The 26591-nt window shown below is 42.5% G+C and overlaps 1 protein-coding gene across 1 annotated transcript in view; it reads left to right on the forward strand.

Moving 5' to 3' along the window:
- LOC146829760 (nicotinamide N-methyltransferase-like) overlaps positions 1-26591 on the forward strand; it is a 104017-nt gene that overhangs the window by 19622 nt on the left and 57804 nt on the right. Inside the window, exon 2 of the mRNA XM_085608483.1 lies at positions 5518-5725. Within this exon, the coding sequence (XP_085464609.1) occupies positions 5518-5725 (208 nt within the window). The remainder of the gene's footprint in view (positions 1-5517; positions 5726-26591) is intronic.

Raw genomic sequence — 26591 nt, forward strand, 5'->3', positions numbered from 1 at the left:
TCCGTATCGTGTCCTCCACATCTGGCTTCCATCGATGGTCACTTCTCCCCGCAGACCAAATCCAAGCATTCTTCACCCTCTTGCATGTTTCCCTTCCGAATGGTTTGCAACACTAGAACTTTTTTTGTAATGAAACTGGTACATTTCAAATCTTTTCTCCTCTGCAAAAGATTCACTTATATTAAAAATAATAATAGAATAGATGTTTGGAAAACGGCCGGAACAATGCAGGCAGAGTCGTGTGTGCCGTTCCAACCAAAGGCAGCAACACTTCTCTGAACCACACATGTGCCTTAAGCACGCATGCGCGGGGGTGAGGCAGAGAGCGGTCTAGTGTTCAGGTGGGCGGAGAGAAGGATGGGACGCTCCAGATGCGGACAGATATGTGGGGCTGGGACCTGGTTTAGGGGGGTCGGTTTTAGGGCCCAGGAGAGTTTAGAGTACTTTTTGTATGGCGCCAGGGTTCAGGGGTCAAGGCGGGTGGAAGTGGTTGGGGTTGTTTTAAGGGCTGGGGCTGAGTTTGGGGGGAGTTTGTAAGAACAGGGGAGGTTTTAGGGTTTAGGGTATGGGGTCTGGCAGTTTTTTAAATCGGGGGGTAGGGTTTGAGGCCTCAGGCAGTGGAAGGGGTTGGGGTAGTTTTATGGATAATGTGGGGCTGAGCTTTAGGGCTCAGCGTGGGGGGCTGGGGTCAGGGTAGTTTATGGTAAAGAGCAGGCTTTAACGCCTCAGGCAGGGGCATTGGCAGGGGGATTGGAAGGGTTAGTTTTAAGGGTTAGGCAGGGTTTAGGCCTCAGGCAGGGGGCGAAGTATGGGGTTAGAATTATAGGGCTTATGGCAGGGAGGTGGGTGGGGATAGTGGTGATCTTAACCATACATACTCCTGTACCAACCACGCCTTTGTCACAAATTCATGTGGTAAAGGCCTGCGTGGTAAAGGAATTAATGGTTAAGTTGCATGTGTGGTTCGCGCTGCATGGTGGAGGTACGTGTGGTTTAGCCATGCATGCCTCTGTCATACAACCTGATATTTCTGTACACAATATTTTGCCCATGATACTTTTGTCAGACAGTTTCTTTGCTCTTAATATGACGTACAGCTGTGAAGTATTTCATGCAATGAGTGTAAAGTTGTTATGGTGGAAAAGCCATCAGATCATGCAGCAATCATTTTGCTCCAAATATCTGCCTCTATTTACCTAATAATCCTTGGAATGGCCTATCTATATATGGAAATGAACATACATTTATAAAAATGTAGGCCTGAACACAGCAATGATTTAAACAAATGCTATATTATCACAAGTTAAAAAAAAAAATAATTCATCTTGTACATAAGTGATACAGGCAAAAGGTGCTCATGCAGTGCATTACAAAGGTGACTCCTCAAATACATAAAAGTCACAAATTTGAAGTCAATCTCCTTTTTGAGTGAACCTGCCGCTGTGAAATAATGAGCAATCTCTCGCCTGTGGGCTAGTGATATTGAGTCAGTAATTGCCCCGTTGACGCAATGACAGCGCAGGCAACAGGCGATGTTCTATTGCTCCATAAGAGATGCGTCAACCAGGCGTTTTGCTCCTCTCTCCCCACTCTTCCCACTGGTAAGAAAACCTTTCCAAAGACCTGAAGGGGAGGAGTCTAGAAATGGAAAGAAACAAAGGACCCACCTTACCTCCTTCGGTGTGAAACTGTCAACCCCTTTCTTCAATAATGACTAGATAATGGTTCAATCCACACATCAGATCCTTGCCCATGTGGACTCTACTTTCAAAGTACTTCTTCACTCTTGAACGAGTCTTCCCACCCCCTCCTTCACCGAACCTACCCCGGCAATGCCACGTTCTTCTCCTTGTGAGCCTCCGCTAGTACCTCCCCTCACACTCCTACACAAAGTCTTCTCAATTTTTCACCTGTAACTTCAAAAGGCCTCTAAACATTTGTAGTTCTCCAATGACTTCTGCATAATGGAGGTCAGTAACTCTACCAGAGCAGAAGACACTTTGGGGTACATTTACAAGGGGATAGCACCACCACAATGTCTGTTTAGTGACGTTCTGGAGGCGCTATGCCCTTCACCATATATGCTAAGTGATGTTAAGCCACAAAAAGTTGTCAAAATGGCCCCTTTACATGCATCACTTAGTATGAAAGGGGGATGCGATGGGTGTTGCTGTGGGCGTTCCACCACAACACCCATTGCTTTCTGATGCTCCCCTAGATTTATAAGGATGTGTAAATCTGACGCAGCGCCAAAAATGGACACCATGCAATAGCAGACATAGAATGCTGAAACGAGAAGAAATACTTTTAATTTCTCCTTGTTTTTGCTTTTTCTATGTGTGGGGCATTCTGAAGCACATACAGATGTAACTAATCACCAGTCCTGATTGTTTATGTGTAGGAAGGGACACCTTCCTGCACATAAACAATCATTCCCTGCAACGCAGGCCCCTTCGCACAATGGTGAAATAGTGCTTGCACTGGCGCTCGGCAGCTAGTTTTAGCGCCAATGTTAGGGAGAACACAGGGGTGTGCCATATTGTTGTAAATACGGCACTTCCCTTCATTTTGGAAATGTCAGAATGCTGCTCTGCCCAACTTTGCACAGCTCCACACTCTTACATTAACTTGTACATATGTGCCTTATGGAAAACTTTAACAGGGGAAAGAAGTATGTAACAACAGCACAAGGGGTTTGTAAATAAGCCCGTTAGGGCCAAATTTACAAAGATTTGGTGCAACGCTGCGCTCTTCCGTCATCCTTGCCTGTTACTCACTGCGCATTAGACACATTTCTTCCAAGAATCCTCTCTCAGCCACCATCAGGTAGGGTGACCTCCATTACTTGATTCAGAATTGAGGGCAGGTTTAGTCAGAGCCTGGGGGGTGGGGACCAGAGTATGCAGAGGTGGTCGCTTGTTGTCCCTAACCCTTTGGCCATACAGTCTAGTACAGGCAAGCTTGCTGTCCAATACTACAGCCATTTCCAAGTGATCTTTTTTGATGTACAGAGGCTCAGGATTGGGTGCAGGGCTGGCTTCCTGTAATTGTTTAAATCTGCCAGGCACTGTTTGTCTTTCATCAGGATTTCTGCTGTGGCTTTTGAAGGTTGTGAAAGGCACAGAAGATGACATTAGCCCTTGTCTGCAGCCCTGAGCTGGCCTGAGCTGCTGAATGACTGCTTGTGTGTGAGATCTCTGCCAGAATTGGGGTTCCAGTGAGTCTTCATTTGTGGCTCAATGCTGAAACATGTTTTTATATTGGTCCCATCTCTTTCCAGCATTTAGTTGGTTAAGCTGAATTCCAGTCGGATTTGTGCTAGGGGCCATGCTGCGGTAAGTCCAGCAGTTCATTAAGTTTGTCCAAAAGGAAAGAATCTGTACCAAACACACCTTCAGAGCCATTTCATAAGGGAGGAGCAGCCTGGTGCATGTGACTCTCATCACTGGGGCAAGGGTAGGGCCCTAGAGCTTGTTATGAAGTTTTTAAAAAGCATAGAGCAGGGAGGGGGCTCTGCTTTCATGAGCGGGGAGGGGGCTCTGCTTTTATGAGCGGGGAGGGGGCTCTGCTTTTATGAGCGGGGAGGGGGCTCTGCTTTTATGAGCGGGGAGGGGGCTCTGCTTTCATGAGCGGGGAGGGGGGCTCTGCTTTTATGAGCGGGGAGGGGGCTCTGCCTTCATGAGCGGGGAGGGGGGCTCTGCTTTTATGAGCGGGGAGGGGGCTCTGCCTTCATGAGCGGGGAGGGGGGCTCTGCTTTTATGAGCGGGGAGGGGGGCTCTGCTTTTATGAGCGGGGAGGGGGCTTTGCTTTTATGAGCGGGGAGGGGGGCTCTGCTTTTATGAGCGGGGAGGGGGCTCTGCCTTCATGAGCGGGGAGGGGGGCTCTGCTTTTATGAGCGGGGAGGGGGCTCTGCCTTCATGAGCGGGGAGGGGGGCTCTGCTTTTATGAGCGGGGAGGGGGGCTCTGCTTTTATGAGCGGGGAGGGGGCTTTGCTTTTATGAGCGGGGAGGGGGCTCTGCTTTTATGAGCGAGGAGGGGGCTCTGCTTTCATGAGCGGGGAGGGGGGCTCTGCTTTTATGAGCGGGGAGGGGGCTTTGCTTTTATGAGCGGGGAGGGGGCTCTGCTTTTATGAGCGAGGAGGGGGCTCTGCTTTTATGAGAGCGGGGGAGGAAAGTCCATCAGTTGTTGATTACAACCTGACGGCCTTTAAGGCATCCTAGTTAATTTACAGCACCTCTTCATGAATGTGCCAGTTTGCTTTGGAATGTGAAATGTTCATCTGCAGCCTTTACCACAACAAACACAAAGGGTTTGTGGGGGGGGAGGGGGGGAGCCTACTAGTGTCAAAGAATGGAAGTGGTGAGAGGGAAAGAGCGAAGCAACACAAGAGCACAACATGAAAGATAAAGAAAACAAGTGAAGAGGGAGTGAGAAAAGATAAAGAACCAAAAAAGAGGAAATGGTCACTAGGAGCTAGGGTAGGGGGGAGGGAAAAACAGGAAACATATCTCGGGGGAAATGATGTTTGCCAAACGTTTTATGAAAGCGCCACATCACTGTGGACAAATACCGTGGCACGGTCACTGCAAGACAGGTTGAGAAGTGGGACTGGGAAGGGTCAGTCCTTCTCCTTAGTACCAGTGGCGCCCCTATCTATAACAGAGGCGCAGTGACAAGTGTGAGGCGCCCCAAATCACACCTCTCCCCACCGAAGAATGAAGCTGAAGGTACGCATTAAGAATAAGGCTTCCGGTTTTCAGGTTTTACTGATTTACAGATAAATATAGACAGGAAACAGTGTGCTTCCTGTCTGTATTTATTTTTAAAAGCGGAATATATTGAAAATTGTGCTTCTTGTGAGAAACTCTCCATGCTGTCTTTCATGAATTCTAGACAACAGCTGAGCAGGCAGGCAGCATGGAGGGTTAAAATGCAGGATGAGATTTCCTTAAATACATGTATATGTTAATTTGTAGTATGACGCCTATATGTACCTGTGAGTGTTGTCTTTTGTTATACGTGGCTGCTTAGTTTGCTAAAACGTGACAGGCACCCATGTATGAGTGCACGTCCGAGAGTTAAATAAACGCAGAAATTTACCATTTTACAGCTACGTTTATTCTTGAAACACAAAATAAATATGGATAAATACAAATAAGATGGCACAAAAATAAATATGAATACAGATGGAAATGTTAAAAAAAACAAATACCATAAAACCAGGAGCCCTCATTAAGAGATACACTTCCAACTTCCGGATACTGCAGCTGATCCCAAATGAGGGACGGGAGGTCCTTCACCCTAAGGTAAATCTGGGGAGGTCAGGAGGGTCAAATCAGAGCTTGAGAGCGGATGAGCAGGACTCATGTGACTCGAGGAGGCTACAAGATGAAATACATAATTAATGATGATGAACAAAATGCAAATGCCCATTTTTTATTGTTTGCTGCCAAGGAAGACACATGTAATACATCATTGATTTTCAGTTCACTCAAGTATGAACATTTTTCTAAACAGGTGACGTGAAGGGACACACCCTGATTGCACTTTCCTGTGGTCCTTATATCTACTACACTCTTCCAGCCTGTGGGTGTTTCAACGAGATCATCTATGCTTGCTCAGATGACAAATCCATCCGGGAGGTACAGAGATGGCTGAAGAATGAACCAGATGCCATCGACTGGAGTGATGCAATAAAGAAGATCTGTGAGCTTCAAGGCACTGAGTAAGGATCCAACATTGCAATAAAACTGTCCTACTTACATTTCCTCTTCAGACTTTCATCCTAAAGCATTTACAAATAATGTGAATGCCCACGGAGCAAACAGATCAAGAGGCTAGGTTAAGAAAATGAAAGTATTGATATCACTGACCAGATAGAAGTTAATAAATAGTGTGGGGTACTGAATTTATTATACAAACTGACCGTTAGAAATGGGGGTCTCTAGTTGGCAATGGCTTCCGAAGTCAGGGCAAGTGGGCTACCCCTTTTGATAACCCCTGCTCAACCCTGTGGTAACGTAGCACGAGCAGTTAGGTTTATCTCAGAGGCAGTGTGTGAAGCATTTATGACCATGCACAATAAGGCATTAACGACACCACAAAAGGACACAACTCAAGTAGGTATAGAAAAATAGTATCTTTATCGATGGTTTAACACAAGACTCTCAAATAATTTTAACCAGCCACAATGCACGTAAATCAGTAGGGACTTAAAAAAGCAATAACGTATTCACCAGAACGTGGCACTGACTGAGTTCAAGACCTGGGTCTACGTGACCCGTTGTGCACCAGATACCTGCCGTTGGACAGGGACATAGCACACAGCTTCTCGAAGAAGCAGAGAAGGTGATAGGCGGCCTCCCAGTGACCACAACTCTTGACTGCAGTGGTCCGCAACATGCACTCAAAATGATTCGGGCACTCGGGGACAGGCAGGCTCTCAGCGGCAGCAGCACGCGGCTGTGGCGGTCTGGGCTGGTAGTGGCGATGGCTCTCATTGTGCAGCTCCGTGGTGGGCTCACAGTGACAGCAGCTCTCTTCTAGCTGCAGCGGCCCACAGGATGACTCATGATGATGCAAAGTTGGCAAAGGTGTGGGCACTCATCAGCAGCAGCTCTTTCTAAGCTGTGGTGTCCCACAGGACAAATCACGAGGATGCAAAGTTGGCAAAAGTGCGGGCACTCAGCGGCAACAGCACTTTCTTAGCTACAGCGACCCACAGGACAAATCCCGATGATGCAAATTTGGCAAAGGTGCGGGCACTCAGCGGCAGCAGCTCTCTCTTAGCTGCGGGGAGCCACAGTACAAATCATGATGATACACAGCTGACACAAGTGTGGGCACTCAGAGGCAGCAGCTCTCTCTTAGCTGTGGCGGCCCACAGGACGAATCACGATGATGCACAGCTGACATAAGTGCACGCACTCAGCCGCAGCAGCTCTCTCTTAGCTGCGGCGGCCCACAGGACAAAGGATGATCTCGACCAGGCTGGCACAACGGCGGACACTCAGCGGCTAAAGCTCTCTCTTAACCGCGGTGGCCCACAGGACAAAGAATGATCTCGACAAGGCTGGCACAATGGCGGGCACTCAGCCATTATTCACCTTGCCAGGCACAGCCCTGCTCAGATGAAAAAGTCCCCCCTCCCCATGCTCTGAATGCCGATCTCTCTCTCCAGCCAGGTCTGACCCAGCTGGCCCTGCTGCTCCAAAACCAGGTGGCCAATACACACACTAGCAAAGCCTACAGGAAAGCTTAGGCAAGAAAATACCTCATTTCTAGAAGAGGCATTTTCGAACACGGGATATGCAAATGATCCTTACTAAAAGATGTATCTCAATGTCCTGAGCTTAAACATATCAAATTTGAATTTCCTATCAGGTTCCTGGGGGCAGGTAGGATTATGTAATGTAATACTCAGCCTGCCCATTTTGGCCTATGAGAACGGATATCATCACAATAGTAAACAGTGAAATGGAGGGTAACTCGCTATTAGAACATGCTACACAGACATACTTTGAAAGCTGCTTTGGTGGGTAGCGCAAATCAGCGCTGCAGGCCCACCAGCAGTATTTGGTCCACCAGCCCTGGGCACACACAGTGCACTTATACTAGGGACTGACCGGTAAACCAAACAAGCCAATTATGGTTATCCCAATTCATACAGTCATCTTTACACAGGGAGCATTCGCGCTGTGGCACTGATTAGCAGAGATGAATTGGGAGCTGGTAAGCTCCACTCAACTCTATTTTGTTGTATGTTTCCTCCTATAAAATTCAATTCAAGAACATGATGTTTTCGTCCCTGTTAGATTCTGACCTCAGTAGTGTGGTTGTTCTGTATTACAGGATGTGGCAATGGGTTTTTGTTGCACAAATCTATGTTCTGTCAGATGCTGCTAGGACTTGGAATTGGTTGTTGGTGATAAAATAAACCTACTTAAGTATGCCTGAGCCATTGGTGATAAAAGGCCATCAGTGGCTCCATGTCCATTCTGATGCTGCAGTGAGGCTTTTCCTGTCCATTGTCTGGAGTGTCTAGTTAACATTCTGTGCAAGCAAACAACACTCTGGATGAGTGGAGCCTATTGCCAGTTTCAGGCCTGTCTGGTCCACCTGGGTATTCAGTCAGTTTTAACACATTGTTATTGTGGTGGTTAAGAAAATCACATTGGAAACCCAGCCAGCATGTGGCGTAATGGCCAGAGCTGCTGCTTTGGAACAGGGGAATGAGTTTTGAGTCTCAGCTCGGCTCAACATCCTGTGATTCTGGGCAAATCATGTATTCTCCCCATGTCTATAAAAATTAATGTGACCTGGAATAATGTAACTGATGTTTATGTAAATTGATCCAATACCTACAGGTGGAGTTAGCGCTATATTAAACAGCAAAAAAAGCAAATCCCTGTGTTTCACACTCTGACTACCATAACTTTAAACGTCCATATGCCCATTACCGCTTCACAATGTACACAAGCTTCACTACCTTTAGAAACCTCTGAAGTATAATAGGAGTAATGTTTAACATTTGGACAGAGCTAAATATTTTTTTGGAACAAAAAGCACTGCATAAAGAAAATACGCACCACAACATTAACATGTTGGCCATCTTAGAAGTATGTGACATTACCCCCTTATTGGACGCCCTTGTTCTAGTCCTTACATAAGTGAGTTGATCCCGCCTCCTGACAGGGTTTCTACTTGACTCTCTTCTTGGTCCTTAAACCAGATGGATCTGACTGCCCAAATTTGAACAGAAAGGTGAAACTGGTTCATTTTCGGATGTCCACATTGCAGGCTGTCATTCCACTCATTCAAAAGGGTGACCTTTTGGCATCCCTGGACTTGGACGATGCCAATTTCACATGACTGTCCATCAAGAAAGCCAACGGTTCCTGTGGTTTGCTGTGGAGGGTGCTCATTACCAGTTTCAGGTGTTTCCTTTTGGACTCTCCAATGCTCCCTTGTCTTTTACCAAGGTATTGGCTTCAGCTGTGGGGGTTTTGCAGCGTCAGGGTTTCTCTATGTTTCTCTTTATTGATGATTGTTTGGTTTCTGCTTCCTCGCTTCCTATCGCTCTACTGGCAGTGGAAGCAATCATGAACATGTTCCAACACCTGCGCTTCAAGTTGAATCTAGGGCAGTCTCAGCTGGTCCCTGCCCAGAGACTGTCGTTTATTGGGGGTCTTTTCGACACTCAGATTGGGGCACTGTTTCTCCCACCTGCTCCCATTGCTACACTGCAGCATCTTCGATTGGATGTTCTGGCTCAGCAGTCAGCTTCAGGCTCAGACTTGATTGAGGATCCAGGGGGTAATGGCTGCCACCACAGCTGTGGTTCCCTGTGCTCACCTGCAACTCAAACCTCTGGTGAATCATTTGTTGTCTCATTGGGACCCCTCCCATGCAGAGTATGATTCTCAGGTTCCTCTCTCTCCATTATGGTCCAGGAATCAGGTTGGTGGCTTCACATTCCCAACCTGGAGAAAGGGATCAGTTTACAGCTTCCTCTGTCTCTATTGCTAATGACCGATGCCAGTCTATGGGGTTAGGGAGCGACATTGGGGGTCTTGGAGGTCAAGGACCAGTGGTCTCAGGCTGACAGCATCTGCTCCTTGAATTGGCTGAAGTTGGCCGCTATTTGGTAGGCCATGCAATTTTTTCAGGTTCAGCTGCAGGGGGTGAATCTATTGGTTTGCGCTGACAACCAAGTTATGTGGTTAGTTGAATCACTGGGGGGATGATGTGCGCATCTCTGAATCATCTGGCTTCCTTGATTTGTTCCTGGGCAGAATCATACCCTAGGGCCTTGAGGACTGTTTACAATCAGGGTCAAATAAACTTTCATGTGGACTGCCTGAGCCACAACCTGCTTTTCAGAGACATTTGTCTCCAGTTCGGGGAATCCAAAGGCGGATCCTTTTTTCATCTCCCTACAATGCTCTCCTTCCCCGGTTCTGTTCCAAGGAGTTTGTTCTCAGGCATGGGTAGTGGATGTCCTGTTGATTCCCTGGCACTCAGATCTTCTGTATGCCTTACTTTTGATTTCCCTCCTCCTGAGGGTGCTACAGAAGGTTTGGGTGGAGAGGGTGTCGGTTGTCCTGATTGTTCATTTTTTACCTCGCCACCTTTGGTTCTCACTGTTGATGAGTTTATCCAGGGTCAGGTTTGTCCAGCTTCCTGTGGACCTGTCCCTGCTTCAGTTTTCCCTCCTGTCACTACCTCATCTCCGTCAATTGAAACCGACGGTCTGGCTCTTGAACATTTGATCTTATAGTCTTTAGGTTGTTCTTCATTGGTAGAAAACGATAGCCAACATTCCTGCAGGGTTTCCACTCTTAAGTGTTACAGTAAGCATTGGGGCTCTTTTGTCAGGTGGTGTGCCTCTCATGGAGTGGATCCTGTGGTTGGAGAGCTGACAAAAATTCTTGAATTTCTCAGAGGGTTTTTTTTGAAGAATCTTTCCTCCTCCAAGTTGGCTGCTCAGAGGGTAGCTATCCATACTTGTAGGGGTTCTGGAGTTGCACTGGATGATATTGCTCCTTTGGTGGCTTGTGCTGCTATGGAGATTTAGGCTTCGTTATCCAGTCCCTCCAGTAGTTGTCTCCAATTGTCCCATTTTGAGACATTGTTGGAGGTCGATCTGCTGTGGTTGTCTGCTAAGTTGGCATTCCTGTTGGCCATTACCTCAGCTCAGTGGTTGGGGGAATTATTGGCCTAGCATATATCTTTTCCCTATTTTCATTTCCTGCTAGATAGGGTGGTAGTGTGGCTGGATCCGCCTTTCTCCCTAAAGTCTCCCATAAATTCAATTTGCAGCAGGAGATTGTTCTTCCTGATTTTCCAAAGGTTTAGGGTGCTCTGGTACCTTCTATGTTGGATGTTAGGAGGGCCCTTCAGATATATCTGCAAAATGCCCTTGGCTTTTATTTTTTCCCAGCTCTGTTTGTGTCCTGTGGGTAGTGGCAAAAGGCAAGAAGGTATCTCCATCCACCATCAATAGGTTGACGCAATTAGCACTTTACCAGTCCAATAAGTCTGTGGGTCTGGCTCATCCAACTCAGGTTTAGGGACACTTGACTCAGTAAGGTGGCTACCTGGCATTCACATCATACTTTAATCAAGCATTATCATCTGTATGTGTTTCATGCTTGTGTGGTCAATTTTGCTGTTGGCATTATGAACGCAGCTTTGTTTTGTTTTGTTTTTATTAAAAACATGAATTCAGCATTCTTGGTGTCATTATTTCTCTTTGTGTTTTTGCTTGTGAACTCCTCGCTAATATAAGGACTAGGATGAGGAGGTCCAATGAGGGTTAATATGTTGTTGCTTACAGGTAATCTTCATTAAAGTCCTCCTTGTCTGAGTCGTGTTCTGGATCTGCTAAGCTAGGTCCTCCCTGGACCTGACAACTAGCATTCTGGGATAGGGGGAAATACGATTGATTTTGGCCCAGATCTCTGCCCTGTGGGTGAATGTTTGACAATGATAAGCATTCCGTCCATAATCTTTTTGTATTGCTATAGTTGTCCTGAGTGGGAAGAGCATGCCCAGAGGTAGGTCCCATGCTCACTATGCAATTTGATTCAAGCTGGCCGGCTGTTGAAGGGTGAAACCCCTAAACCGGTCCCAGGATACTTGTTTCTGGTCCAGGGAAGACCTAGCCTGGTAGTTCAGGCTGAACTGTTCCCATGGGGAGCAGGGATAAGACTGATTTGAATGTGGCTGGGTCTGAACTGTAATATCATGGTGAGCAAAAAAATCAATGGGGAGAAGAGTTGGCCTAACAGCTAGGGCGCTCGACCTCGGACCTGGGGAACTGGGTTCAAGTCTCGGTAATAACGCTAAAACATCCTGTGATTCTGGGCAAATACTTAATCAACCTGTGCCTAACAAAACATGAATGTGTGTCCTCATGTAACATAACGTAACTGGTGCTATGTAAAGCGCTCTGATACCTGTTTGGATTCGGGTCAAGTTTGCGCTATATGAAACTCTGCAAAAAAAAATAAAAAATGGATCTAGGCCAAGATCTCGGTACTGTTAGTAAATGTTTAACAAAGTTCATCTTTCTGTACATCATCTTTTTATGTAGCTACAGTCACCCTAAGTGGGAAGGGAATTCCTAGAAATGGGTTCTGTGCACACTATATAACTGGATTCAACCTAACCCGGCTCATGGGGGGTGAAATCCCAAAACCAGTCCCAGGATGCTTGTTTCTGGTCTAAGGAGGATCTAACCTAGCAGTGGAGGCTGGACCGTTCCTATGGGGAGCAGAGTAAAGACTGATTTGCATATTGCTGTGTTCAAACTGTAATATCATGGTAAGAAAAAATACTATGAATCTAGGCCCAGATCTCTGTACTGTGAGTAGATGTTTGACAATGTTCAGCTTTCTGTCATCATCTTTTTGTGTTGCCAAAGACAAACACTAGCTTAGGTCCTTCCTAGTGGTACTGTGCTAAGTCTGATTAAACATTTTCTAGCAAAACTGCTGTGTTATATGTATGCTTGGAGTAAGGGGTAAATTGTGACTTTTTGTCAGATCAGATGTGGTTGAGAGCTCACCCACTCAAGTTGTTTGATACCAATGATGCGTTCACTATTAAACCAATGTCAGCAATCATGGCTTGGGAGCTGTATTATTGCAAAGGGGAAGAAAGGATAATAAAGAAATAATTGCTGTTGCTTCATGGATTTTGCAAGAAGCTGAGCCAACATATTCCACCATTGAAAATGAGGATTTGGGTCTGTGGTGGGGTATTCAACAATTCCAAAACTTTGTGTGGGACTGCACCACCGTAAGATTTAAATGCGGGCCGGAGGGGATGGAAACTATGTCAAGCACCAAATCGGCACAGGAGATCTTATAAAAGGGAAACCAGAAGGCTGCCTGAGGTCCACCGGAGGGCTTTGTAAATTTCATCATTGTTTTGGAACTCTCAGAACCCACCAAAAGGGAAAGAATTGTTGTGGCGCACACTCCAAATACCAGCATGCATTGTGAACTTACCCATCTGGCAATCCCACGAGAGGGCAATTAACAAATGCTTAAGTACATGTGCGTCAACACCGCCGTGATTTCCAAAAGCAGTGCCTTTGAAAAAGAAGCCTGGAAGCTTCGAAACACATCTGGCAATAATCTTTGGAATGAATTTCGCCGGTTTCAAAATAAAGGATTCTGTGAATCATCATCGTGTGTGAGTGCATCCTTACATCAGGGCAGTTGTTAGGAGATACAAATCACAGCGGTTCCTGCTGTGAAGGAATGCACCACAGTAAGATTGAAATGCGGGGCGCAGGGGTTGGAAACTTTGTCATGCACCAAATCGGCACAGGAGATCTTATAAAAAGGGAAACCAGAATGCTGCCTGAGGCCCACTGGAGGGCATTGTAAATTTCATAATTTTTTTGGAACTCTCAGAACCCACCAAAGGGAAAGAATTGTTTTGGCGCACACTCCAAATACCAGCATGCATTGTGAACTTACCCATCAGGCAATCCCACCAGAGGGCAATTAATAAATGCTTAAATACATGTGCGACAACACTGCCGTGATTTCCAAAAGCAGTGCCTTTGAAAAAGAAGCCTGGATGCTTCAAAACACATCGGCAAATAATCTTTGGAATGCATTTTGCCGGTTTCAAAATAAAGGATTCTGTGAATCATCACCCTGTGTGAGTACATCCTTACATCTGGGCGATTGTTAAAGATCCTACCCTGTGGCACGTCACTTTGCAGCCTTTCATGGTAGTGATGTGACTGGTTTAACGTATTTTGTCATTGATGCTATTGCCCCAAATATGAGTGGGGTGGTAGACAAAAAAGCTTGAGAAAATTGGAATCACGTTATATTGTGGAGTTGAACAGCAAAGCACCGATGGGCCTTAATATGGAAGAAGATCTGCATACACACTTGTAGTATAAAGAGCATCTGCTTAGTTTAAATTAGCATCAAAACTTCCTGAAATTTCCGTTTTTAAAGCTTGGAATATTATATTTTTCTTAAATCTTTCTTTTTTTATTTTTGTTTTGTTAATAAGTTTATTGTTGGTTGAACAACTTCACTTTATTTTCACAATTTGTGAGGAACTACGTTATGTGGTTAGTTAAATACAAAAGGTATGCCCCCTGGGGCTAAATTATATAAATCGGAAAGTATGGAGCTGTCAATGCCCACTGGGGCATTTTGGTAGTGAAATCTATATTAGGCGCTTATTGATATTCCTTTGGGATTGTGCCTGATAAATTTGTGGTACAAATTTTTTTTTTAATTGTGGATTTAATAATATTGTCTACATTTTATTGTGTATCACTTTGTTTTAGCAGACACTCCGATGCCGTTTAGCGTTTTATTTCTGTATTTAGCAGGCAAAAACTACTAGTCTTTTGTCTATTGCAATTGTTTTGTAGTTCTCACATGACCTAATCACGTGCACAGCATAAAATGGTGGTATCTTTTGACAAAACATTGTTGGTGAACAAGCCTGCTGGTTCAGGCGAAACGCGTCCGACATAGCCACTGATTAAACCCTGGCTGTAATTATCAAGATATCGCGTTGTGTCCTTTGTTTTGGGAGGAGCATTTGCATTTATATATATATATATTATCTACTGGCGGTCGCCAGTAGATAGTTATAGTTAGGACCTATTTTCCATAGGAAATCCGCAACATTCTATTCCCAATAAGTCTGGCGCCGGTTGACGAATCTTCGCAAAATTTTCCAAACTTTTGGCCAGCTCCGCTCCGCTCCGCTCTTACCCTGAAAGTTTCGTGGTGATTCGTCAAGGGGGGGCCGAGAAAAAAGGGGGGTCCCAAAATGCGTTTTTCCCATGCAATTTCCCATAGGATCTGTTGTCGCAGCTACAGCCCGAACCGCTGAACGGAATGACACCAAATTTGGCAAAGAGGTAGTCCTCAGTTCAGACTCATGCCTTTTGCATAAATGGTGTGAATCTGTTCAGTAGTTCCTGAGAAATTTAGGGTAAAAAAGCTATTGATATCTATGGCCAGGGAGGTTCCGCGCACCCTACCCGCACCGTAAGGGCACCCTCCCCGAACCAAGCGCGCAACCTCCCGATCGCGCGCTGAATGCTAATTAGCTGTCGAGTGTCTGTCTACATTCGAAACCAGGAACTGTTGGCAGCCATTTTCTGCCTCGGTAGAAGCGAGGCTGATGAAGCAAGGGGAATAAGTGTGTAAAACATATAATGGGGGCAGAGTGGAAATACTCTGACCCTCTAGAGGTGCTTTGGGGGTCCCAGAAGGACCCCTTGGGGCCCCCTTTTTTAAAAAAAAATGGCAAAATGCGCGCAGGGTGCACGCATCCTATCGCGTTTGGTGCACGGATCCTCTCGCGTTGGGCGCACGGATACAAGGAAAAATAAATTGAAAAAAGACAAGAAATCATTGGTTGTATGACAACTTTCTACACTGAAAGGTAGGGTGTATATTTCTGTTTTTTAAAGGCATGATTCTTATTGGTTAACAAAAACTGATTGTATGAAAGATTATATATGATAAGCTGATATGTTTAAAAGTCATGCGCACTTGCTGTCTTGTTTAGCAACATTGTGTGCTGAACTTGTGACCTGTGTGCTCAGTGCAGTGTTCCATGACCTGTTTCTATGGTAACAGGCAGAAGGCAGATTGGGGGAAGGGTTGAAATGTATTTCATTTGGAAAGGGTTGAAATGTTTAACCAATAGAAATGTGTGTTTGCTTTTGAATTTATGTGTGAAGGATTGTGATTTGATGTTTACATGTATATGTGTGGAAAATGAAAGGGAAACTTTGCCATTCTTTGTTTTTGCTGAGAGGTGCACAGTGCAGAGATTCTGTAAAAGAAAATCTGGTGTGTGACTGATATCTGGTGTGTGACTGATATACTTCTTAATCTACAAAACAACTTGAAAGGTGAGTTATTTAATTGTGAGGGGATGTATGTAGACTATTTTGATTTTAATCAGACTAATGTACTTCTCCTGCTAAAGTGTAGGGAGTAATTCTTTTCTCTACAATCTTATTGACAGTGTGTGTGCATGTAGAAACCATTCTGTGATAAGCATTTGTGTTTTTCATGTTTTTGCAGACAGATAACTGTGCTGTTTTTATATTTTGGTAGAATTAGAAACCAGTCATTGTTTATGAATTTGTGAAATGAGTTATGTTTCTATACTAAAATGTAGTACTCCTTCTAGATGAAGAAATGTGTTTTGGTATAGTGCAAGGGATAGTGTTGTTTGTCTAGAATCACACAGTGAGTATGTGTGCATTTGGGAACCACTGTGAGAGAAGCATTTGGTAACATCGTGTATGTGCTGACAGATAACTGTTTTAAAACCTGTCATGTTGTCAAGTTTTAGTAGCATTAGAAGCCAGTCTTTGCTTATGCAATGATAAAATAAGTCATGCTTTGACACTAATGTGCTGTACTTTAATATGTAGATTGTGTGTAGTCTCCTTACCCCTTGCACAGTAGTGAATGAGTTTTTGTAAACTGCTAGGGATAATGTTGCTTGTCTAGAATCACACTGTGAGTCTGTGTGCATTTGGGAACCACTGTGAGAGATGTATTTGGTAACATCGTGTATTTGCTGACAGATAACTGTTTTAAAACCTGTCCTATTGTCAAGTTTTAGTAGCATTGGAAGGCAGTTTTTGCTTATGCTTTGATTAAATGAGTCAGGCTTTGACACAAAAGTGCAGTCCTGGAATATGTAGATTGCGTGCAGTCCCTTACCACTTCCACTGTAGTGAATGAGTTTTGGTAAACTCCTGGGGATAGTGGTGCTTGTCTAGAATCACACTGTGAGTCTGTGTGCATTTAGGAACCACTGTGAGAGAAGCATTTGGTAACATCGTGTATTTTCTGACAGATAACTTTTTTAAAACCTGTCATGTTGTCAAGTTTTAGTAGCATTAGAAGCCAGTCTTTGCTTATGCGCTGATTAAATGAGTTAGGCGTTGACACAAAAGTGCAGTCCTGAAATATGTAGATTGTGTGCAGTTCCCTTACCACTTCCACAGTAGTGAATGATTTTTGGTAAACTCCTAGATATAGTGGTTGTTGTCTAGAATCACACTGTGACTTTGTGTGCATTTGGGAACCACTGTGAGAGAAGCATTTGGTAACATTGTGTATTTGGTGACAGATAACTGTTTTAAAACCTGTCATGCTGTCAAGTTTTAGTAGCATTAGAAGCCAGTCTTTGCTTATGCATTGATAAAATGATTCATGCTTTGACACTAATGTGCTGTACTTTAATATGTAGATTGTGTGTAGTCTCCTTACCCCTTGCACAGTAGTGAATGAGTTTTGGTAAGCTGCTAGGGATAGTGTTGCTTGTCTAGAATCACACTGTGTGTCTGTGTGCATTTGGGAACCACTGTGAGAGAAGCATTTGGTAACATTGTTTATTTGCTGACAGATAACTGTTTTAAAACCTGTCTTGTTGTCAAGGTTTAGTAGCATTAGAAGGCAGTTTTTGCTTATGCTTTGAATAAATGAGTCAGGCTTTGACACAAAAGTGCAGTCCTGAAATATGTAGATTGTGTGCAGTTCCCTTATCACTTCGACAGTAGTGAATGAGTTTTGGTAAACTCCTAGGATAGTGTTGCTTGTCTAAAATCACACTGTGAGTCTGTGTACATTTGGGTAAGGATTGTGATAGAAGCATTTGGTAACATCGTGTATTTGCTGACAGATAACTGTTTTAAAACCGGGCATGTTGTGAAGTTTTAGTAGCTTTAGAAGCCAGTCTTTGCTTATGCATCAATAAAATGAGTCATGCTTTGACACTAATGTGCTGTACTTAAATATGTAGATTGTGTGCAGTACCCTTACCTATTCTAGACTAGTGAATGAGTTTTGGTAAACTCCTAGGATAGTGTTGCTTGTCTAAAATCACAATGTGAGTCTGTTACATTTGGGTAAGGATTGTGATAGAAGCTTTTGGTAACATCGTGTATTTGCTGACAGATAACTGTTTTAAAACCGGTCATGTTGTCAAGTTTTAGTAGCTTTAGAAGCTATTCTTTGCTTATGCATTGATAAAATGAGTCAGGGTTTGACCCTGAAGTGCAGTACCATGTACTATTCTCTTCACTGTGCCAGAATTGAAAATTTAAAAGTTTTACCCAGGCACTGTCCTAGCAGTAGTCTGATGATTTAGTCAGTTTCTAAGTACTCATTTTGTGAACCATACATTACCACATAGACTGCTTCAAATGTCTATGCAGTATGCATGCAGTCTTCTAACATACTATACACTTGTCTTTCACATCTTCAATTCCCTAGTCAGTATCCATACAGTCCAGCAAACATCCTGTCACTCCATTTGCACTCCTCTAGTGACCCATTCAGTACCAAGTACTAATCCATTCACTGTGTCAAAAGCCAACCACTTATAAATTCACCCAGGCACTCTCTTTGCTGTACTCTAATCATTCCGTCAGTTCCCAAGTTCTCATGCAGTGAGCCAGGCCTTAGCACATAGACTGCTTCAAATGCCTATCCACTATGCATGCAGGCCTCTAACCACCTACACAGTTGTCTTTTACACCTTCAATTCTCCAGTCAGTATTTATACACTTCTAGCAAACACCCTGTTACTCACCCAGTGTGTCTCCTTATAGTACTGTAATCATTTAGTCAGTTAGCATGTAGTCTTTTAGTGAGGTAGGCTTTAGGGCATGAACTGCTTCAAAGTAGTATGCACTATGCATGTAGTGTTTTAACCATCGTCACACTTGTGGTTCAGGGCTATAGTTTCTTAGTCAGTTTTTATATAAAATGTGTTTGTACAGTAATGGAATAGTATAAATTTGAAAGTTATTAATATACATTTATTTGTGATTCTTTTTTACAGATACTGTTTTTCAATGTAAAAATAGAGAAATCATGCCAGAAAAAAAAGAAAAAGAAAAGAAACTCAGAAAGGCGCAGGAGCAGGAGTGTTTCTCATCCATTTACACTCTTCTCGTGCAAGATTGTTTGGATGAAGGGTCCTTAGGTGTTTCATCATACTTGGCGTGCCGTACGAGTATTTCTTGTTAGGATCCCCTCGCAACAGAACTCTTTTGCAAATCTTGCACGTGACCAAGGTGGCATTGATCTTTGTTTGCCCCTCGGGAAAAGTAAAACATTTCCACACCACTAAAGAAAAACGTTGTGGGCGTGGTGCCTCTTCCAAAAATGTATCCTTAGATTCGATGAATATTTTAAAGCGACAACATTTACAGTTTTTGTAAGTTAAACTTATAAAATGTTGTTAGCCGTAAGCATTTTATATATCTGTGATTTGTATCTTGTGGTATTTTGCTGAGAATAGCATGTTGTTTTTTTTTAACAATCTTTCTGATTGTTTTTTTTTTGCCCACTGTTAAGTGATGAGTACAATTGAAATCAAAATTTTTTGTGAAATTCGATATATTCTGAGAACAGCAAACAAGGCAAACAAATTACTTTGTGGAAATTATGCTGTGTTGGAAAAAATGTATTATTACATGTTATAATTTTTTTTTCCTTTTCTTTCACAGATCCAAATTTAAAAATAAGCAATTTATATGAATTTAGATTGCAATGAAAATCTGAAAAATATGTATACCATTTTTTATTGCTATTACTGTGAAGGTAAATTTAACTAAGTCTCAATATGCAGAATGAGGAAGTCTGCAAGAAGCTACAAAGTTGAAACACGTTTCTAAAAACAATTTGTTTATACCTATGTAGTTTTGAAATCTGACCATAATCAGATATTATGTCACCTGCAAAAAAAGAGATTTGAGAGGTTCATAATATTTCCCATTGTAGCTATTGAAGGACCGCAATCATTTCAATCATTCTTCTTTGAACATCTTTGCAGACAAAACTCTGTGCTTTCCTTCTATCATTCGCAAGGAATTTTAAAACTGGAAATATGTCACTTTTTGTAACATAGTTATTGCGCAAGACACTCTTTCATATTTACAAAGAGAGGAAAAGGCACTCTGTGCACTTTTTATACTCCATGTAAATACAACCTCATTATGCACACCAGTTTGCGTCGAAAGGGTGTTCTATAAGTGTTGTTGTGCATGATTGCACTGAATACTCATAGAACAAGACACATGTCTAGATTTATCAGAAATCATAAATCTCGATATGTGTGTGAATGCTGAACCATTCTAAAATTGGTGTATGAAAGCACAACAAGGAGAATTGTTTTCAGTTCTCCACATTTTTATATCTTCAATGCATGCTACAATGCTCAGCATACATTGAAGGAGAAAAATGCCTTTACTGATTGTTTTTGTGCAGGAAGGTGTGTCTTCCTGCACAAAAACAAACAGCACATGACCCAGATATCCTTGCACCATGGTGCAAGGGTGCCTGTGTCACCACATGGGTGCAGTATAAGCAGCCGTGCAGAGAGAAGCATAGATTTGCAACATATTTATGTTCATATGTTGCATTCCTGTGCTTCGGAAGTACTACAGCACACTGCAGTTAAAGAGGTTACTCTGGGATGCTGCAGCACTTCCTCATAGTTCTGCACTTATACATTCACCATACGCTACTAATGCATTCATTCAGTCAATTACGTACAACACATACATTAATCTAAACTTTCACACACTAACAAAGAAATTTAGCTCTTTTTTTAAACCAGGAAAGTTAGTTCTTAGAAGAACTTTTTTTTTTCTTCTTTCTTCTTTTATATTTTTTAGGGAGGTTTTCTAACAATTTTGTGATTTTTTTTTTTTTTCTGGAAAAAAAACAAAAAACAAAACAGGAGGAACCAAACAATGAACTTCAGGGAACAAAAAACAAAAAAAAAAAAACTAGCAAATGTGACTTTCTTGCCGGCGGCAGATCAGATCGATCGACTGCTCACCGTAGCACAAAGTCGCAGAGCACTTTTAAATATTGAAATTGAGGACGGATGTCCAAGATTTGGGCTGATGGATGCACTCTTGAAGTGCTCGGCTGCGATGAGGTGGAAGGCGCAGGAGCAGTTGTGTTTCTCATCCGTTTGCACTCTTCTCGTGCAAGATTATTCGGATGAAGGGCCCTTCGGTGCTTCATCATACTCGCCGTGCCGCATGAGTATTTCTTGTTAGGATCCCCTCGCGACAGCACTCTTTTGCAAATCTTGCACGTGACCAAGGTGGCATTGGTCTTTGTTTGCCCCTCGGGAAAAGTAAAAAATTTCCACACCACAGATGAAAAACGTGGGGTGGATGGTGCCTCCTCCAAAAATTAATCCTCAGATGAATGAGGAGATGCAGGTGATGCCTGCTGCCCTGAAGCCATTTTTAGTTGGAAAAAGTTAGAGCTAAGTGTAAACTTAGTCTAAAAAATCTTCTTCTCTGCAAAGAGATGCTCCTCCAAAGAAGGTGAAAGAAGAATGATTGAATTGGGTGGGGTCTTTCAATAGTTAGAACAGGAAGTGTAATGAACCAATCAAATCTCTTTTTTTGCAGGTCACATGGGATCCGTGCACCCTGCGCTTACGCATCACGCACCCAGTGCGCATCCGCGAAATTGAATTAAAAAAAATATAGGATTACATGTAAAAATATATTACTTTTAAGACTAGTTTAGAGTTTGTCTTCAATTAATATTCACATGAAATACATATATATACGTTTTTTTAAATGTTAAATATTTCGCGGGATCCACGCACCTACCGCGTCATAGACGCAGATGTCGCATCGCGGAAGCGCGTAAACATCGCATTACGTACATCAAACCTGTCGCGTGTAGGCTGGGAGTCGCATACTGGTCGCATTGCGATCACGCACTAAACACGTACCCAACGCATACCATACGTGGATGCTAACGCGTAGGGATCGAGAACGGTGCGTATAGGGTGCGCGGATCCAAAAACATGGAACAAAAATATATAAAATAAAGTTTTGAACATATAGTTAAAAAAATATTTTGAAAAATATACAAAAATATGTTTGAAAAACCCATTAAATTCAAATAATATTTTTACATTTTTAAAATAATTAATTGAAAAAATAAGTTTAAAAAATGGTGATAAAAAAGTGTTTTAAAAAAACATAATTAATGAAATTGACACACTGAATTTGAAAAGTATAGAAATCCAATGAAAATCATTAAACATGATATCTTTAGAGATAAGTTATAGATAGGAATTAGCATTTAAAAAACCTTTGAAATTCACTGAAACAACCATAGGTTTCATGCACGTTATAGTTAGGAATTGGCATTTAAAAAACCTTTGAAATTCACTGAAAAAACCATAGGTTTCAGGGGCGTTATAGTTAGCTGGACATTTCCCTCGTACAATACCCTAGAAATTCCCCTGTTACAGTTAGTTGAGCTAACTATAACTCACGCCCCCGCAATGCACTGCTGATGACGTCACATATTACATCACTCATTACATGGTCAGCGACATCACTGATGACATCACTGATGACATCTCAAATGACATCACTGATGACATCACTGATGATATCATCCAGTGAGTCTGTGTTTCTGTACAGTTTTAATATGTTTAATATATATAGGGAAAGGTCTGTTGAAGAATGAGTGGGTGTACAAGTGTGTGAATGGATGATTTTCTAGGTGCATAACTGACTCTATAAGTGAGTCATTAAATGTATCTTTCTGCAGACTAGTGACTAAACTGTGTGAATGTCTGTATGTGTCTGTGTGTTGGTGTATAAGTGGCTGCATGGTTTTGTGAATAGCTATATGAGTGTCTATATGGGATATTGATTGGTTGTCTGAGTATCTGTATGGGTGCCTGAGTGTTTGTGTGGGTAGGGTGTGTGTGACTCTGTGACTAGATGTGTGAGTGGGTGATTCTATGGGTGCATGGTTTTAAGAGTGCAACTGTGATGGACTGTATGGTTGATTGAGTGTATGTATGGGTGTGATAGTGATTGAATGTAGATCTCAGTTGTACATGTGTCAGTAACTACATATGTGAAACGCAGTGTATATGTGTGTAAGAGTATATAACTATCGATATGTGAGAGTGTGTGACTGCGGGAGTGGCTGTTTGGGTGAGTGTGTGCTTGTATCAGTAATTGTATAAGAGCGTCAGAATTTGTTAGTATTTTTAGGAGTAAGTGAACTTGAGTGTGTTTAACTGTATAGGTGAGTAAATTGGACTGTGATTAATTATTTGCATGACTGACTAGGTGTGTCAGTACCGCAATGGATGATTGGCGGTGTGTGAGTGTCTATATAGGTGTATAAATGCATATAATAGTCCTGTACGGAGTGACTGTAAGTATGAGTGACTGTACAAGTGAGTGAGTGGAGATGTATGTACACCTAAGAGTCAATGAGTGGGTATGTAGTTGTTGGTATTGGAGTATCTATGGTTTTCAAAATGGCCGTCTGAAATTTTGAGCAGGTGTATCAAAGGTTATATTAGGGTGTGAGAAGATGGACTAATTTATCACATGGATGACGTCATTAGTGATGTCATCAGTGATGTCATTTGAGATGTCATCAGTGATGTCATCAGTGATGTCACTGACCATGTCATGAGTGATGTAATATGTGACGTCATCAGCAGTGCATTGTGGGGGCGCGAGTTATAGTTAGCTGAACTAACTATAACAGGGGAAATTCTAGGGTTTTGTACGAGGGAAATGTCCAGCTAACTATAACGCCCCTGAAACCAATGGTTTTTTCAGTGAATTTCTAAGGTTTTTTAAATGGCAATTCCTAACTATAACGCCCCTGAAACCTTTGTTTTTTTCAGTGAATATATATATATATACAGTAGGTAGTTATAGTTAGGACCTATTTTCCATAGGAAATCTGCCACATTCTATTCCCAATAACTTTGGTGCCGATTGACGAATCTTCGCAAACTTTTCAAAACGTTTGGCCAGCTCTGGTCTGCTCCTATCCTGAAAGTCTCGGGATGATTCGTGTAGAGGGGGCCAAAAAAAAGGGGGGTCTCAAAACGTGATTTCCCCTTGCAATCTCCCATAGGACTTTTAGCCGCAGCTACAGCCCGAACTGCTGAACGGAATTACACCAAATTTGGCAGAAAGGTAGCCCTCAGTTCAGATTTGTGCATTTTGCTTAAATAGTGTAAATCCGTTCAGTAGTTCCTGAGAAAATCAAAAGTTAAATCACATATATATATCTGGGCGGAGCCTAACCACACATCTCATCGTGAGATCTGATTGGCTGTCAGCACTTCATCCAAGAAGTGTTGGCAGCCAACTTGGGACCAATCTACATGATAGCACCTCATTAAAAAGCATTGCTGTTAATAAAAGTCTTTAAGACTTTAGTTACATTATAAATAATTTGTTGATGGTACCATACTCATTTTAGGAATTATGGTATGTTCTAAGGTGATTTTACTATGTGAAAAAGCCTTATGCTGGGATATCATGAATCATGTTTGAGAGAAAACTATTTTCTCATGCTTTTCCCACAGAGGTTTGGAAGGTGATCTATAAGCTAAACTGAGAGCATATTTTCTGTAAATTCACATTATCGTCTGACATTCTCAGTAAAACATGTACATCCAACAAGGGCAGAGACTGTCAGTTGATTCCTTTGTGTTCTACTGCAGATCCCCAGAGTGTTCCAAAGAACAACTAGAGCGCTAACAGTCCTACTTATGATAAAAGTATGGCACACCTGAAGCCATCTTGATTGGAATAAAGTGGTAACTCTTAAAACATTTAATTTAAAAAGGAACAAAATGAGGGGGTTCATTTTGCCATAGAAAGTATGATTAGTGCTGCAGAAAGAACCTGAAAGTGTTTCCTACTGAGGAGACTCTAGTAAATGAGGAAATTAGGAAACTTCATAACAAATAAGTCTCCCAAGATGGCCACCAGAGACAAAAGAGCCCAAATGTAGCACAAATAACACCCAGATATAGCACAAGTATAGCCCAAGGACAGAATGTCCCAGAGTGTTCTAAAGAACAACTAGAGTGCTAACAGTCTTACTTCTTACCAAAGTATGGCACACCTGAAGCCGTCTTGATTGGAATAAAGTGGTAACACTCAAAACATTTAATTTGCAAAGGAACAAAATGAGGGGGTTCATTTTGCCATAGAAATTATGATTAGTGCTGCAAAAAGAAAAATTAGGGCACAATTTGGATTCTCAAATCCTCTTCTATTTCATTAAAAAATTCTGACATGCCGACTGAAACATGCATTTTGAATACCAGCAGCAGACTTCCCTGGTGAGCAGTATCTTTACTACAGTGATATAATGAGCAACTAGAGTGCTACCATTCAGAATTTATTGCAAATGTGTGACACATCTGAATGCCTTCTTGATGGGACCAAAGTAAACAAGCATTGAAAATGCAATAGGTCTCGTCCTCGTTTAAGTTAAAGCAATTCTGTTTGTAATTAGGTGGCTTTTTAGCTTTGCTTGTATTAGTGTTTTTCAAACTTTCATGTACATAACATGCATATGTATGCATATATGTATATGTATATGTATGCATGCATTTATATTTGTATTTATTTAGATTTGCAGAATATATATATGTTTATATATGCATGTATACATATATGCACATACATATATATAAATGCAAATGCATATATATGCATATATATGTGCATATGTGTGTGTGTAGAGAGAGGTAGAGAGAGGTAGAGAGGTAGAGGTGTAGAGGAAGAGGTGTAGAGGTAGAGAGGTAGAGGTAGAGAGGATGAGGAAGAGAGGTACAGAGGTAGAGAGTAGTAGAGAGAGAGGTAGAGGAATGTAGAGAGGTAGAGAGTGAGTAATAGAGAGTAGAGAGTGAGTAGTAGAGAGTAGTAGAGAGTAGTAGAGAGAGTAGCAGAGAGTGAGTAGTAGAGAGTAGTAGAGTGTTTAATAGAGAGTGAGTAGTAGAGAGTAGTAGAGAGTGAGTATTAAAGAGTGAGTAGTAGAGAGTGAGTAGTAGAGAGTAGTAGAGAGTGAGTAGTAGAGTGAGTAGTAGAGAGTAGGAGAGAGTGAGTAGTAGAGAGTAGTAGAGAGTGAGTAGTAGAGAGTGAGTAGTAGAGAGTAGTAGAGAGTGAGTAGCAGAGAGAGAGTATTAGAGAGTAGTAGAGAGTGAGTAGTAGTCAGTAGTAGAGAGAGAGTAGTAGAGTGAGTAGTAGAGAGTAGTAAAGAGTGAGTAGTAGAGAGTGAGTAGTAGAGGGTGAGTAGTAGAGTGAGTAGTAGAGAGTGAGTAGTAGAGAGTAGTAGAGAGATAGTAGTAGAGAGTGAGTAGTAGAGAGTGAGTAGTAGAGAGAGAGTAGTAGAGAGTAGTAGAGTAGTAGAGATTGAGTAGTAGAGAGTGAGTATTAGGGAGTAGGGGAGTAGGGGAGTAGTAGAGAGTGAGTAGTAGAGAGTAGTAGAGAGTGAGTAGTAGAGTGAGTAGTAGAGATTAGTAGACAGTCAATCAGTGTCAGTGTCAGTCAGTGTCAGTTTCAATCAGTGTCAGTGTCAGTCAATCAGTGTCAGTCAGTGTCAATCAGTCAGTGTCAGTCAGTCAGTGTCAGTCAGTCAGTGTCAGCTAGAGCAGCTCTTCTGACCTAGTTCTTAGGCCACAGAGCAGCAATGCTGATCTGGTTCTCTGGCTCTACAACAGCTCTGCTGACC

This window comes from Triturus cristatus, chromosome 5_2, assembly GCF_964204655.1.
Source record: "Triturus cristatus chromosome 5_2, aTriCri1.1, whole genome shotgun sequence".
NCBI lineage: Eukaryota > Metazoa > Chordata > Amphibia > Caudata > Salamandridae > Triturus > Triturus cristatus.